The sequence below is a fragment of the Anser anser genome, assembly GCF_964211835.1.
Source record: "Anser anser genome assembly, chromosome: 3".
NCBI classification, from domain to species: Eukaryota; Metazoa; Chordata; class Aves; order Anseriformes; family Anatidae; genus Anser; species Anser anser.
Genome location: NC_139722.1, coordinates 120,443,705 through 120,457,188, shown reverse-complemented (window position 1 = coordinate 120,457,188; position 13,484 = coordinate 120,443,705). Strand labels below are relative to the sequence as shown.

The window sequence follows — 13,484 nt, the reverse complement described above, 5'->3', positions numbered from 1 at the left end:
TATTTTATTTCCCATCTTCCTTAACACTCGCACAACCCCTAACGCCCCCCAACCCTCCAACGCACCAAACCCCTCCCGTTTCACCCAGCCCCCCTCATTCCCGCCCCCCCCCGGCCACGGCGCCGCCGGCTGCTCCCCCTAGCGGCGGCACCGCGCCCCCCCCCCGCCCCCCGCCCCCTCCAGGCCCCGCCCCCTCCCCGTGGCCCCGCCCCCGGCGGTGACGTGTGCGGCCCCGCCCCCGCGCGCTGCCCGCTGCCGCCGCGACTTGAGGGCGCGCGCCCGGCTCCGCGCAGCTCCCGGCACCGCGCCGGGATCACCGCGCCCGCACCGCCGCCGCCGCCGGCCCGGAGCTCGGCCCCTCTCCTGCCCCCACGCCCAAAGGCAACAAGAAAAAAAGTCTCCGCGCCCCGCAGGTAAGTGCGGGGGCTTACGCGCTGCCTCCGCGCGGGTCGGGCCGCGGGAGGACGGGGGAACGGGGAGCGCGGGAGCCCCCCGCGGGGGTGCGGGTCCCCGGCGAGTTCTGGGCAACTTCGGGGCCGGAGCCTCCTGCCCTGCCCCGGTAGCCTCGGCTCCCCCCGCACCCCTCCTCGTCCTCACCCCCTCCCCAAAAATCCCCGTCCCCAGCGCGGCCGGCCGCAGCCCTTTTGTTTTCCCATCGCCAGCCCTGCAACTTCGCCTCTGCGCCGAGCCGGTCCTGCGGCGGCGGGCAGGGCTGCTCCTTTTAGTGTTAATTATTTCTATTAATTATTATTAATTATTGCATGTCCCCCCCCCCCCCCCCCCGCTGCTGGCGAGGCGCGGCAGGAGTTGGGCGAAGCGCTGCAGCCCGCGGGGCGCCCACGCGGTCCCGATCCCAAACCCGGTCCCGATCCCAAACCCGGTCCCGATCCCAAACCCGGTCCCGATCCCAGTCCCTGTCCCGGTCCCTGTACCCGTCCTGATCCCAGTCCCAGTCCGGATCCCAATCCCGGTCCCGATCAGGTCCGGAACCCCAAGGAGCAGAGGAGGGAGAGGCCAGGGACTTTAAAAAACACCCCTTAATTATCTTGACCCCAATATTTGATTTTTTTTTTTTTTTTCCCCTCCTCGCCTGGAAGATGCTGCCCGAAAAGACGGGAGCATGAATTACTGCGCACCCTCGGGCGCCCGGGGATGCGGCGTCTTAATGAACGGTGCTTTGAGTTAGGGCGAAAAATGCTGAATTAGAGTGAAAAATGCGTTTGTCAATTCGGGCGTGCGGAGAGAGGAATTATCTGCTGCGAAACACAGATCTGTGTGTGCTGTCCTTGTCCATACATGCCACGCAGCGGGTCATACTGGAGGTTTTGGTGCCCTTCCCTTCCTCCCTCCCCCCCCATATACCCTCAAGTTTCCTTTAATTTATTCCCAAACCATACAATACAGCCCTGTGTAAGATCGGTTTTCAAATACTTCATAAACAAAAGGTACGCCGGGGTTTATACGGGGCCAATTATCCTAAAATATACTGAGGTTATTCTAATCGTCCTATTCGTGCTGCTGTCGAGCTTTTCCATTTCTCCATCGACGTTTAATCACTTCTAAAAGCTGTATTTATTTTTCCTGCCTTCCCTGCTCCTCCTGTACACCAGAAACGGTGACCGAGCCTCGGTGTACATTTAAAATGTTAATTCTCCTTTTTTTTTTTTTTTTTGGTACATTTGTACCGCTTCATTTTAACCGGAGAGTGACCAGATAAATACCGCTGTTAATGCAGCCAGCACGGGAAATAAGATTCTGTAAAGTCTCTGAAAGGGTGATTTATTTTATTTTAATTCCCCCTTCGGAGGCCGCCTCTGTTTTTCTCAACAGGAGACTTTGGTGTAATTAAAGCAGAGAAAACTGGACAGCAGCAAAAAACATCTGACTTGTGGCTCTTAAAAGCACGGTTTTTGCAGCGTGTACCACCCCCCAGTGGGCAAAAAAACTCCGTAGTAAACTCGCAGCGAGCTTTCATCTTCGGAAATAAAAAGTGTGCGTGTTGCAGCCAGAACGAAATAAAGGTGCACGTCTGGGGATTTTGCTTTGGGGTTTTCTTTGGGGTTTCCCTCGGCACCCTGTCGCTCTGGGCGGGAGGCAGCAGAAGCGGAGGCTGCAGTTTGCAAACTTGGCGCCGCGGTTCTTCGGGGCGGCCTGGGTTGGTAGCTGGCCATCTTTGTCTGCTTCGAGCAGGCAGTGCGAAGGGGCTGCCGCTCCTGCAGCCTTTCCTAACCGCCTCCAGGCACGAGGCGGCACGGAGTTTGTAGGATTGCCGACGTGAGAGCCCTGTGTCCTGGGGAGCAGCCGGCGTCCTCCTGAGCCGCGCAGCCGGGAACAGCCGACCTGGCCCCTCCGTGGTGCCCCAAGTTTTCTGTTCCCAACGAGCAGGCAAGGGTTTGAGAAGGGAGAGAAACAAAACTACCACGGCTGTACCTCTGTTTGAGTGATATTTTTTTATACGCTGAAAGGTTTGTGCCAGGAGCTCCGTAGCAGGTATAATGCCACCTGCATTTGTCAGAGGGAAAAACTGTGATTTTTCCCTTGAAAGCACGGCAGCATTTGTGCTCCGTTCTCTCGGCTGAAGCGCAGGCAGGGCAGCTCAGCTCGGCGGCAGCTCTCAGAAGAAAACCTAGCAGCCATCGCTGGCCAAAGTGGGCGAGCACCGAAGCAGCGAGCACGAAGCGGAGCAGAGCGCTCCCCTCCAAGTGCCTTTGGGACGGGCAGCCTCTGCCCGAGCCAAGCGGGCACAGCCCGGAGCAAGCACCAGCAGCATAACGCTGGGACCCTCGTCAGGCTGATGCCTTCAAAGCCAGGAGGGGTGTTGGAAGTGAACTTTGGAGACCGACCACTGAACAGCTCTGGGTTCATTTCCACTCTCTGCGGCAAACAGGGGCTCGGCAACCCTCGGGTGTGGAGTTATACTTCTGCCCAGCATCCATTTCTGAGCCAGAGATCATACCGAGACATGCATTTTTAAGACATGGGAGTTAGGTAGAACCAGCCAGACAAAGGCAATAGTATGTATGTGCAACTACTGCATACGGTGGGGGGGAGCCAAAAAATAAGTAACACCTTATCCAAGGTGGGGAGAGGCAAATTTCACCAGACTGTGCCCTGGAGAGCTCACCGTCACTTCACCGAAAACCTCTGCATTCTTCAGCCCCCAGAAGGCAGGCAGAGGACCTTCTGCTTGCCTAGCGCCGAACAAAGGAGTGGGGCACCTTCCTGAAACACGATAATCGTGGAAATTTCAGCTCCTAGACGCGGTGCTTAGAAAGCATTTTGCTGTCACTATCAACTAACTCGGAGTAATACACTTTAAAAAAAAAAAAAACCAACAAAGTGCATTAAGTACAGATTAGCGGTGGGGAGCTGGTGTTGAAAAGTTTGTGAAGCTATTTGAGAGGAACCGTGGCTTTTGAGAAGTAACCTGGCTGTGCGGGCAGTAGGTGGCTTCACCATTGTTTTAAAGGGCGAGGAGCACAATGTTTTGTGTTTCTGGTCCATTTCGGGATACAAACACGGAGGTAATTCTGCAGTGTAGGTGCACTGACTGAGGTAAACTGATGGAGGCTTGTCAAATGCAGGTATTCTAATACTTTAAATGTTACTTTTGTCCTTTGTAACCTAAAAACACTGGACAGAAGTTGTCTCCCTTGGCCCTGTAGGGTTGGTGGTTAGAAATAAGCCCCTGCTTTTCGCAGCTCCCTGAGCTGTTGGCAGGGACCGCAGAGGTGGAGTAGAAATTCAAATAAGCAGCGTGACCTGAAGCGCGCCAGGTCTGGATTTTATTCAGGTTTTATCACAGCTTGGAAAGAAGAAATCTGTTTGGCACCGCTTTTAGGTAAACTCCTGGCTTTTCAAACATACCAAACCTTTTTTTTTTTTTTTTTTTTCCGCTCTGCAGCTCGCATGCAAGCCAGGCGGCGCAGCTGGATACCACGTGTTACAGTAAATACGGTGCTCTTTGGTGTGTTTTCTTGTATAGTGCAAATTACCTTCCACGATTTAAAATGAGATGTCGTCGTGTCCCCCCCACCACACCTCCGTAGCTGCAGCCCAGCGATAAGTCCAGGCCCAAGTCTCGGGCGTTCCCTAGCTGTAGCAATGTGCTTGCTTACACAGTGTCCCAGGAAAGTGATTTAACCATGCAGTCCAGCAAAGTTCACGAAAACATTCAACTCCGAATAAAGATAAGCATAAAAGCTGCTGTTCGGTTGTTCTGACATTACTTTTGTTACCAAAAAGTCTTTTTTATTTTTTTTTGCATTTAAAAAAATGAATTTTGGCACCTGCTTTCTGAAATCCATCTTTTTCTTCTCTGCTCAAAATTAACGCCTTCTTTCAAAGCCATGTGTCCATAAAGCCTCCTAATTTGATGTCGCGGAGACCTGGACACAGTGCCTGGCCCAGTGGGGGTCACTTCTCTTTTCATCCTGCAGGATCAGCTATAATGGCTGGGTGTCAGGGAATATTTAGAGACAGCTCAAGAGGAGGAGAGTTTGAGCATGGCAGCAGGATTCCCTTCTTCTCTGTAGACAGATCACTGGAGCCTTTGATATGCAAAAACATTGTTTTCAGCTATGGCTTGAGATATAAAAGGGAAGTGCAAGATATCAAACAATCAGAACCTGAAGAAAACTATTCTAAGTTTAGAAAAGGGAGTGGGGGGTATGGTCTTAATCCACATTTTTGAAACAGTGTCGTCTTCTCCAAAGAGACCTGCTTTTATTTTTCTCCCTTGTTTTTATGTAATTTTTGAGAGAACGGATAAAAAAATTCCAAGACCCTAATGAGCTTTAGGGCTTTCATTTTAATCCTACACATTACTGCTATTATAATGGCAATAAATGAAGGGATGACTATCAAATGGAGCAAAGAAGAAACAGTTAATATGCTAGAAAGGTAAAATAAATGCACTTTTTCATGTTTATGTATATGTAATGTATGCATACTACAGACTCTGTTTTGATCAATACTAATGTGCTTTTTTTTACAGCCTACTTGACAACTCTAAAAGTTCCAAAGAACAATTCATAGAATTATTTTTTTCTATAAGTTTTTAAAAGTTATTGTAGCTTTCAAAGGCCTACTCAACAAATTTTTGTTCCTACTTCATAATTTAACTTCCAGAAAATACCCTCCGTCACAACTTCACATTAGTTCTTGAGAGAAATCATTTTTTATACAGCTGTTAAGCATGTGTTTATTTCCAAGTTTTAGGAATAGATCCTGGACTTAAGTTTCCACAAACACTTCAGTAATACAGACCAAGGAAATTGGACACTGCTTAATCTCAAAGAATGTGGAGCCTTTTTGTTCCATTTTCTACTGACTGCATATGTTAACCAAGCCCTAAAACACAGGAATTCCCGTATATCCCAAATGTGGCCACAGAGTTTTTACCTTAAATAAAGCATATGTTAAAATACTTATTTCTGCCAATCTTACAGTGCGTCTTTCATTTTAAGTTAATGATTGTCACTACAAAACTGCTGAAACAAGGTGGAAAAAAAAAAAACAGAAACCCTCAGATAAGCATGAAAGCAGCATCAGAAGAGCTAAAGCTTTGCGATTCCTTCAGAGAACAGTAACACCATCTCAAAAGTGGGTTTGATTTGCCTTTTTTTTTTTTTTTTGTTAAATGGTCACCTTTTTATATGGAAGAGGAGCCTAATTTTATCTATGTCAGTCAGTTTGTATCAGTGCAAATTTCCTGTTGCTACAGGATCTACTAAATGAGGACTTCATGATGCCTGCTCCAAATTGCAAGAGTTTTAAAGCAGAGACTGCTTTTGTGTAGGTCTATTATTTTATGATGGACAGAAGCAACTCTACCTATGCCCGTATGAAGGGAGCTAAGCAAGCGTTATTATTATTCAGCCTGCTGTTTCTTGATAGCTTTCCAGTGCTGAGGCCTGCACTCAGTTGTTCCCTGGACTACATGCAATCACCAAAGGGAAAAGGAAGTAAATGTTAAAGATTTTTTTTTAAAATTTCAGACTTAACCATTTCTATTTCAGACAGATAGTGCCTACATGCTTTCAGGGAACAGAGACTTGGTATCTCACCAGATGCTTTCTGCAGTAGTGCTATAAAGTAGCCCGAGTTAAAATATTGCCATTCAAAAATGACCAAATAATCAGAGTTCCTCAAGAAATAGGAAGAGCCAAGATTATTTTTCTTTCTTGAAATGAGAAAAATCAGGTTAATAAAACACCAGTCTAAATAGTGATTCCACTGTGCAAAATGACAAATACAAGTGCTAAAAGGTTCATACAGCCTGGCATACTGAGCACACTTCATGGAGAAAACCCACATATTATCTCTGTTGTCAAAAAGCTGACACAGATGACTACTAGCTAGTTCACAATTCAGGAACTGGATGTTGCAGATGTGAAATACTAATTCTGTTTGAGTGAAAACTTTTCCTCTTTCATCCAAGAGCTATTGAATGGTGTTTAAATCATCTTAGATTTAAAGCCAAGGAGAGGCTGATGATACACCTCAGTTTACTAGGGAGAAAAAGCAAGCAAACACATTGGCCTCCTCCCAGGAGGCAGGACTGCCATTTGTCCTCCAGTGGGAAACATAACTTACACAGATTTTGTTACCATCTATTAATGCAGGATGACTTCATTTGCTACTGGAAGGAGAGAAAAGATTTGTTCCAGCAAAACTGCAACAGCACGAGACTAAACAGCAAAAGATGTTTTTGAACGTCTCTGCATTTTGTTGAAATACCGTCGTTTTGGGATAACGAGCTGTGCTAGTTAACAAACAGCATAATTTATATAGGGATGCAGCACAACTCTGAATACTAGTGTCCACCACCAGTTGTTATTAATTACAATTTTTTCTGTTTGTTTTTACTTTACAGGAAGTTAAAGGTTCGAGGAAAGCTTTAAAGGGGAGTTCTCTGGGAAGGAAGGAAGACTGTTGTGTCTTTTCATGAAGAAAACCACCCGACTTGCATGACGTGCTGAGGGCAGAGCGACCTGCCGTCAGTGCAGCGCAGGAGGAGATCTTTCCTGCATTACAAATTCGGAACAAGTGTTAAAAAGTGAGAGTTGAAAAATGGTCCTCTCCAAAAGGCATGGATGTACCAGGATGTAGCCACTGTACAAAATTTACCCTTGGATAATTCTGGACAGAGATAAAAGCCCGCTGCTGACCTCCTGAAGAGGCGACCACCATTCCAGCCTGAGCATAATGAATAGTTTCCATCACGCGGCGCTCAAGTCACCACCGCCGACAACTACATCATACACAAGAGTTGGTACGAGTTACAAAGAAAGTAATTCTTGTTAAAGGCGTTAAACCAAACAAAAGAGGCTGTCCTTTCACAGACTTTACATGAAGACAAAAATAGAAGGAAGTTGAAGCTTTTCTCCTCCCTGGCCTGGTGTGCTTATGTACCATGATAAATCTTTGTTGGATTGCTCCCGAGCGTAGTGCCAGGAGGCTCGCACTGCCGGAAGGATCGCTCAAGTAAACGCGGCCGAGGGAGAAGCAGCTCCATGGAGTAAAGTGTAAGAGCAGCTCGCGAGACAGAAATTGCGTTTGCTGGACATCCTCAAGCACAAAATTTACTCTTACCTTTAAATACGGTAGGATCAATATTAATTTGTTTTCCTTTTCGTGCCTCGGAGAATAAAGTTCAATTAATATATGAACCCACAAGAGAAGGAAAGGGTCATGGCATCTCGTAATGCATAGGTCATCTTATAAAAGTTTTCACAACCCTAATTACAATGGTAATTGAATTATGTTGTCTTAAAAGCTATAAAAATGCTAATTACCTGAGCTCAATGTACAAACATACAACCAGTGCAAAGCACAATTTCAGTCTCAAGAGTTAATTTATATTGTCCTTACCTGCACAGTTTGAACTAATAAGATGTGAAAATGTGGTTAAACCTGCCAAATAGGCTCTTATTAGCGTACTGCTCCGTAAGAAGACTTTTGAGAATGACAAATATTTAAACATGAAGTTAGGCATGTAATGAAATATTCCATCCAGTCAACTAGAAAGCCACAGCTCTAACAGCTATGTCAGTTTGTAAGCTACACACCAATTGTTATATTCACGTTTTTAAACATTCCATCTCGAAAAAGAAGAGTAAGCTGCAGTGTTTGTAGAACACACAACATAATGTTGAACACTTGAAAAAAATCAAAAAAGCTCTTTAGCTGGTCTTTGCTCTCGTCTGCATTTTATACTGTGCCAGTAGGACTTTCTTGAACCTGCAGAATAGCTACCACTGAACTCGTGGGTTTGGTGAGGGTATTATAGTTCACGTAAGGGCTCCTAGGTAGTTAGCTGGCTTAGGAATTACTTTTTATCTTTTCAGATACAGAATGATTTACTTGAACTCTGGTTTGACTTCAGCTCTGTACTTATCTGGTATCTGTGAACAAAGATCGTCTCTACACGTGAAATGTGGAGGAATCCTCAGAAGGAGCCTTCTTGCTTAAACAGAGCCATTTACAGATCAGACATACCTGATTATATTACTTTAAATTACCAGGCAGAACAGTTTATTAATTGAATTAGTAAAAGAAGGAGTATAATAACTGATGTAGAGAAAATAAAATGTCTGCAAACTTGAATTTATTTTCATGTGTGTGTTTCAGATGTCTTCTGTAATGTTGAAGTTGAATTTTCATTGGAGTTTCTTCGCTGATGATCTGGATAATTTTGTTTGTTTGGTTTTTTTAGATTGTTGAAGATCAGAACTGTATACAAATCTCATCATTCCTGACCATGATTAGTGTAACCTGGAGCATCTTCCTAATTTGGACTAAAATAGGGCTGTTACTTGACATGGCACCTTATTCTGTTAGTGCCAAACCATGCCCTTCAGTATGTCGCTGTGATGTGGGTTTCATATATTGTAATGATCGCGATTTGACATCTATTCCTACAGGAATCCCAGAGGATGCTACTACCCTCTTCCTTCAGAACAATCAAATTAATAATGCTGGGATTCCTTCAGAACTGAAGAACTTGCTTAGGGTGGAAAGAATATATTTATACCACAACAGCCTAGATGAATTCCCCACTAACCTCCCTAAGTATGTTAAAGAACTGCATTTGCAGGAGAATAACATAAGGACCATTACTTATGATTCACTTTCACAAATTCCCTATCTGGAAGAACTGCATTTGGATGATAATTCGGTTTCCGCTGTTAGCATTGAGGACGGAGCTTTCCGGGACAACATCTATCTCAGACTTCTTTTTCTCTCTCGAAATCACCTTAGCACCATTCCCTGGGGTTTGCCTAAAACGATAGAAGAGCTACGCTTGGATGATAATCGTATTTCCACGATTTCAGAGCTGTCCCTCCAAGACCTTACAAATCTAAAACGCCTTGTTTTAGACGGAAATCTTCTAAATAACCATGGATTAGGAGACAAGGTCTTCATGAATCTAGTCAATCTTACAGAACTGTCATTGGTCCGCAATTCACTCACAGCTGCACCAGTAAATTTGCCAGGAACAAACCTAAGAAAACTTTATCTTCAAGAAAACCATATAAATCGTGTGCCACCCAATGCTTTCTCTTACTTACGGCAGTTGTACCGGCTAGATATGTCCAACAACAATCTCAGCAATTTACCTCAGGGTGTCTTTGATGACCTGGACAACATAACTCAACTCTTCCTTCGTAACAACCCTTGGCACTGCGGGTGCAAAATGAAATGGGTCCGTGACTGGCTGCAGTCCTTACCCTTGAAAGTGAACGTGCGTGGGCTGATGTGTCAGGCGCCGGAAAAAGTCCGTGGAATGGCTATCAAAGACCTCAATGCTGATCTGTTTGACTGTAAGGATGATATAAGCACCATCCAAATCACCACCGCGGTGCCAAACACGTTGTACCCGGCCCAGGGGCACTGGCCGGTTTCTGTGACCAGACAACCTGAGATGAAGGCTCCCAACCTGAACAAGAACTACAGAACCACAGCCAGCCCAGTGCGCAAAGTCATTACGATATTCGTGAAATCCGTGAGCACGGAGACCATTCACATCTCCTGGAAAGTCGCGCTGCCGATGACTGCTCTAAGACTGAGCTGGCTCAAGATGGGCCACAGCCCTGCCTTTGGATCTATAACGGAAACCATCGTCACCGGAGACAGAAGCGACTACTTGCTGACGGCGCTCGAGCCCGAGTCGCCATACCGCGTCTGCATGGTTCCCATGGAAACCAGCAACATCTATCTCTCCGACGAAACGCCCGAGTGCATCGAGACCGAGACGGCACCCCTCAAGATGTACAACCCGACCACGACCCTCAACCGGGAGCAGGAGAAGGAGCCTTACAAAAACTCCAGCTTGCCCCTGGCCGCCATCATCGGCGGGGCAGTGGCACTGGTGGCCATAGCGCTGCTGGCGCTGGTGTGCTGGTACGTCCACAGGAATGGGTCCCTCTTCTCCCGGAACTGCGCCTACAGCAAGGGACGCAGGAGAAAAGATGACTATGCCGAAGCGGGAACCAAGAAGGACAACTCCATCCTGGAAATCAGGGAGACTTCTTTCCAGATGATACCCATCACCAACGACCAAGTGTCCAAGGAGGAGTTTGTAATACACACCATCTTCCCGCCTAACGGCATGAATCTCTACAAGAACAGCCACAGTGAAAGCAGTAGTAACAGGAGCTACAGAGACAGTGGTATTCCAGATTCAGATCATTCGCACTCATGATACTGAAGGATGTGAAAGACTGGTTTGGTTTTGGTTTGGTTTTTTTTTGTTTTTTTTGTTTTATAAACGAGAAAAGACTGACTTTAACGGTTGCTGTTCTACTGCAAAACACTGGATTAAAGACTGACAAAGCAATGTACTGTACATTTGCCATATAATTTATATTTAAGAACTTTTTATTAAAAGTTTCAAATTTCAGGCTACTGCTGCGATTAATGTAGTGGGGATACCTGACCACAATTCTCTATTTTAGTATTTTTTAGTAATTTGTACTGTATTTTCCTTGCTAATATTGAAGTTACAGACCATTTAACTTTTGTGTTCTACTGAGTAAGATGACTTGTTGACTGTGAAAGTGAATTTTCTTGCCGTGTTGAGCAGTCAGAACATTCATCTGAGATCCTTGTAAGTGTAAGCACAGGCCATTTTTCACTTTGGTATTAATAAAATAATGTTAAACCTGGCAAATCAAGGAGATCAAGCAGTGGTTGCAAAAGCTCACAGAACTTTAAATGTTGGGTCTATTAAATCTGTAAACCACAACAATATTCAATAAACAAAAATGCGTGTAGTAATGGGCAATATCAGCTGTCTGGATATATCCATTCAACAATGGTGAAATCCAATTGAAAAGAAAATAATCAAATCAATTACATGCATGAGACTGAAACTGTTGACACGTGTAAGGAAAGAATTGACCCCTGGAAGAAAGCATAACGAAATTTCTAACAAGGAATTCTAAAAAAAATAAAAATGCGCTAGGCTCCAGAAACCATGGGGCAGATACGGTTTTAGGGATAGATTTCTGGTTATCAGCACCAGTGGTCTGCTTGTTACAGAGAAAACAGTGATGGATGGTCACAGGCGTTTGGGAGGCAGGGGCAGGGCACAAGGAGAACGCTTGGCTACTGCTCCGGAACAGCAATGGGCTGAGAGGAGAGTTTCGTAAGAAAAACAAGCAGGACAAAAAACAGGCAATGCAAGCAAGGTATAAAAAATTTTAGTCACAAAGGTAAACAAAATTGGGGATTACAGCTATTTTAAAGCATATATTCAAACAGGGCGTAGGTATGCGTTAACTATACTGCTGTTACAATCAGGAATACTGCCCATTACTGTCACAGTTTTCCAAAAATTCCTTGGTAAATCTGTAAGGTAACGTTTCTTTCTGCCTTCCTGCTGAACTATAAGCTATTTTCATGTTTAAACCCCAAGCCACTCTTTGTTGCCATAATCATTTGTTTCTTCAACTAAAAACCAAAGTGCATTGTACGCCCTTTGGCTAGTCTTGTATGTGCCTTGATCCAACGCTACATGTATCAAGCTTTTAAAAACAAAAGAAAAAAAATTAAAAAAAAATAAAATACCCACTTTTTCATACGTAACTTAAATATGAAAAACATTGTTCTTATTGATGAATGAAGTTGAAAAATTAGTACAGAGCAAAGTCACGTGTCTGCAGTGCACTGGTAGGAAATTCACTCGAAAGTTACTACTTTTCAGGTCATGAGTTTCACCTTTTTCTTTGTTCAACACAGTAGCACACTTCCTGGGTTTCTTTAATTACTTTGAAAAAGCAAGTTTTCACAACTTCCAAGTGTGTTAGCAATGAACAAGAGGGAAAGCACAGAGTTACAGCCCTCCGAGATACAATTTTTTTCAACAAACACCAATAAAAAGATACAGGGACCTACAAAAGCTTAATATTTTGGACAATATTTCTGACAGGAGGGAATGTATACCAAATGCAAATCAATTATAAGAGAATTTTAACAGTGCTGAGCCTGACTGTTTCTCAATGACTGGTACAGGACAGAAGATGACGGGACAAAGTGAGAGACACCAAGACTGATGGTTTCAGCAGTCAACCAGCAAATGACCCTTTTGCCAGAGGTCCCATTTCCAGTAACACACAGCTCATTTCAGCCTCATTTTCCAGTTACAGCAACACCACCTGCAGTTTCAGAGCAGCGGAGGAGTCTCGATGGAGGAGCAGCATGGTGCTTCACCACCGACCTCCCGCAGTCCCATCGTCTCCTTTACAGGCAGCATCGTCAGGATCCACCATGCCAGAAGTACTAGGAGCATGTTCTGCTCAACGGCTCTGTGTGCAGCTCTGGGTGATGCATGGGACTATTTTGCCCAAGAGGCACACACAGCCTTGCTATGTTCCTGTGCAAAAGGCTTCCCGAGCAGTAAGTGGGAAGGAAAACCAACCCAGATGGAGAAGACAGACCTGTTTTGGTTTTTTCCATGTAAGCTAGCATACAGGGACCCTTACACCTGAGATGCATTTAATGTCTGGATCACTGGCAACAGATAATTAGTTCTTTGCCATCAGCTCTCCAATAGCAAAATTAAATGGGTTTTGCTGGGTTTTCAAGCTCTTGCTGCGAAAACCTCTCTCATAGTTGACTCAAAATGTATGATGTGTAAAGGGTAGCAGAAAACTCAATTCTCTCCTGTGTCTCTACTTAAACCATCCAGAGCAGCCCAGTGATGGTACACACCATCTTCCCACACTTCTCGGATGATTCCACACAAAGGTATAATGGGCTACAGCAAGTTGCCATTTGAGGAGGTAATCATGTACCAGTCCTACGTGCAAGGACTTTGCATTATAAAATTCATGTACTTTGAGACAAAAATATGCAAATCCAAAGCACCCTCAACAAGTTGCTCCAGTCATTCCACGTTCACCTCCACCAGAAAGCAGGTGAAAACCTGGAGAAATGATGCCATCCTCTGTGGCAAAACAGACCAGGTGTGCAGGCAG

At 45.1% G+C, this 13,484-nt stretch overlaps 2 protein-coding genes across 12 annotated transcripts in view; one reads left to right on the top strand and one right to left on the bottom strand.

Annotated features, from left to right (window-relative positions):
* Positions 1-13,484, bottom strand: part of MACROD2 (mono-ADP ribosylhydrolase 2) — an 859,998-nt gene that overhangs the window by 751,905 nt on the left and 94,609 nt on the right. The gene's annotated exons all lie outside the window — the stretch shown is intronic.
* On the top strand, positions 227-12,099 carry FLRT3 (fibronectin leucine rich transmembrane protein 3). 3 transcript variants are annotated; one of them, XM_083829152.1, is made up of 3 exons: positions 227-413; positions 6,878-7,607; positions 8,720-12,099. In XM_083829152.1, the coding sequence occupies exon 3, from the start codon at positions 8,765-8,767 to the stop codon at positions 10,706-10,708; it is 1,944 nt and encodes a 647-aa protein (XP_083685278.1). In that variant the 5' UTR covers positions 227-413; positions 6,878-7,607; positions 8,720-8,764; the 3' UTR covers positions 10,709-12,099. The 3 variants fall into 3 exon arrangements, with proteins under 3 accessions (XP_083685278.1, XP_083685276.1, XP_083685277.1); XM_083829150.1 differs by having other exon boundaries at positions 245-413; positions 8,635-12,099; XM_083829151.1 differs by having other exon boundaries at positions 277-413; positions 6,878-7,529.

What these genes read in the sequence shown, in the direction of transcription:
- FLRT3 (XM_083829152.1), top strand. Translation starts at nt 8,765, where the DNA reads ATGATTAGTGTAACCTGGAGCATCTTCCTAATTTGGACTAAAATAGGG.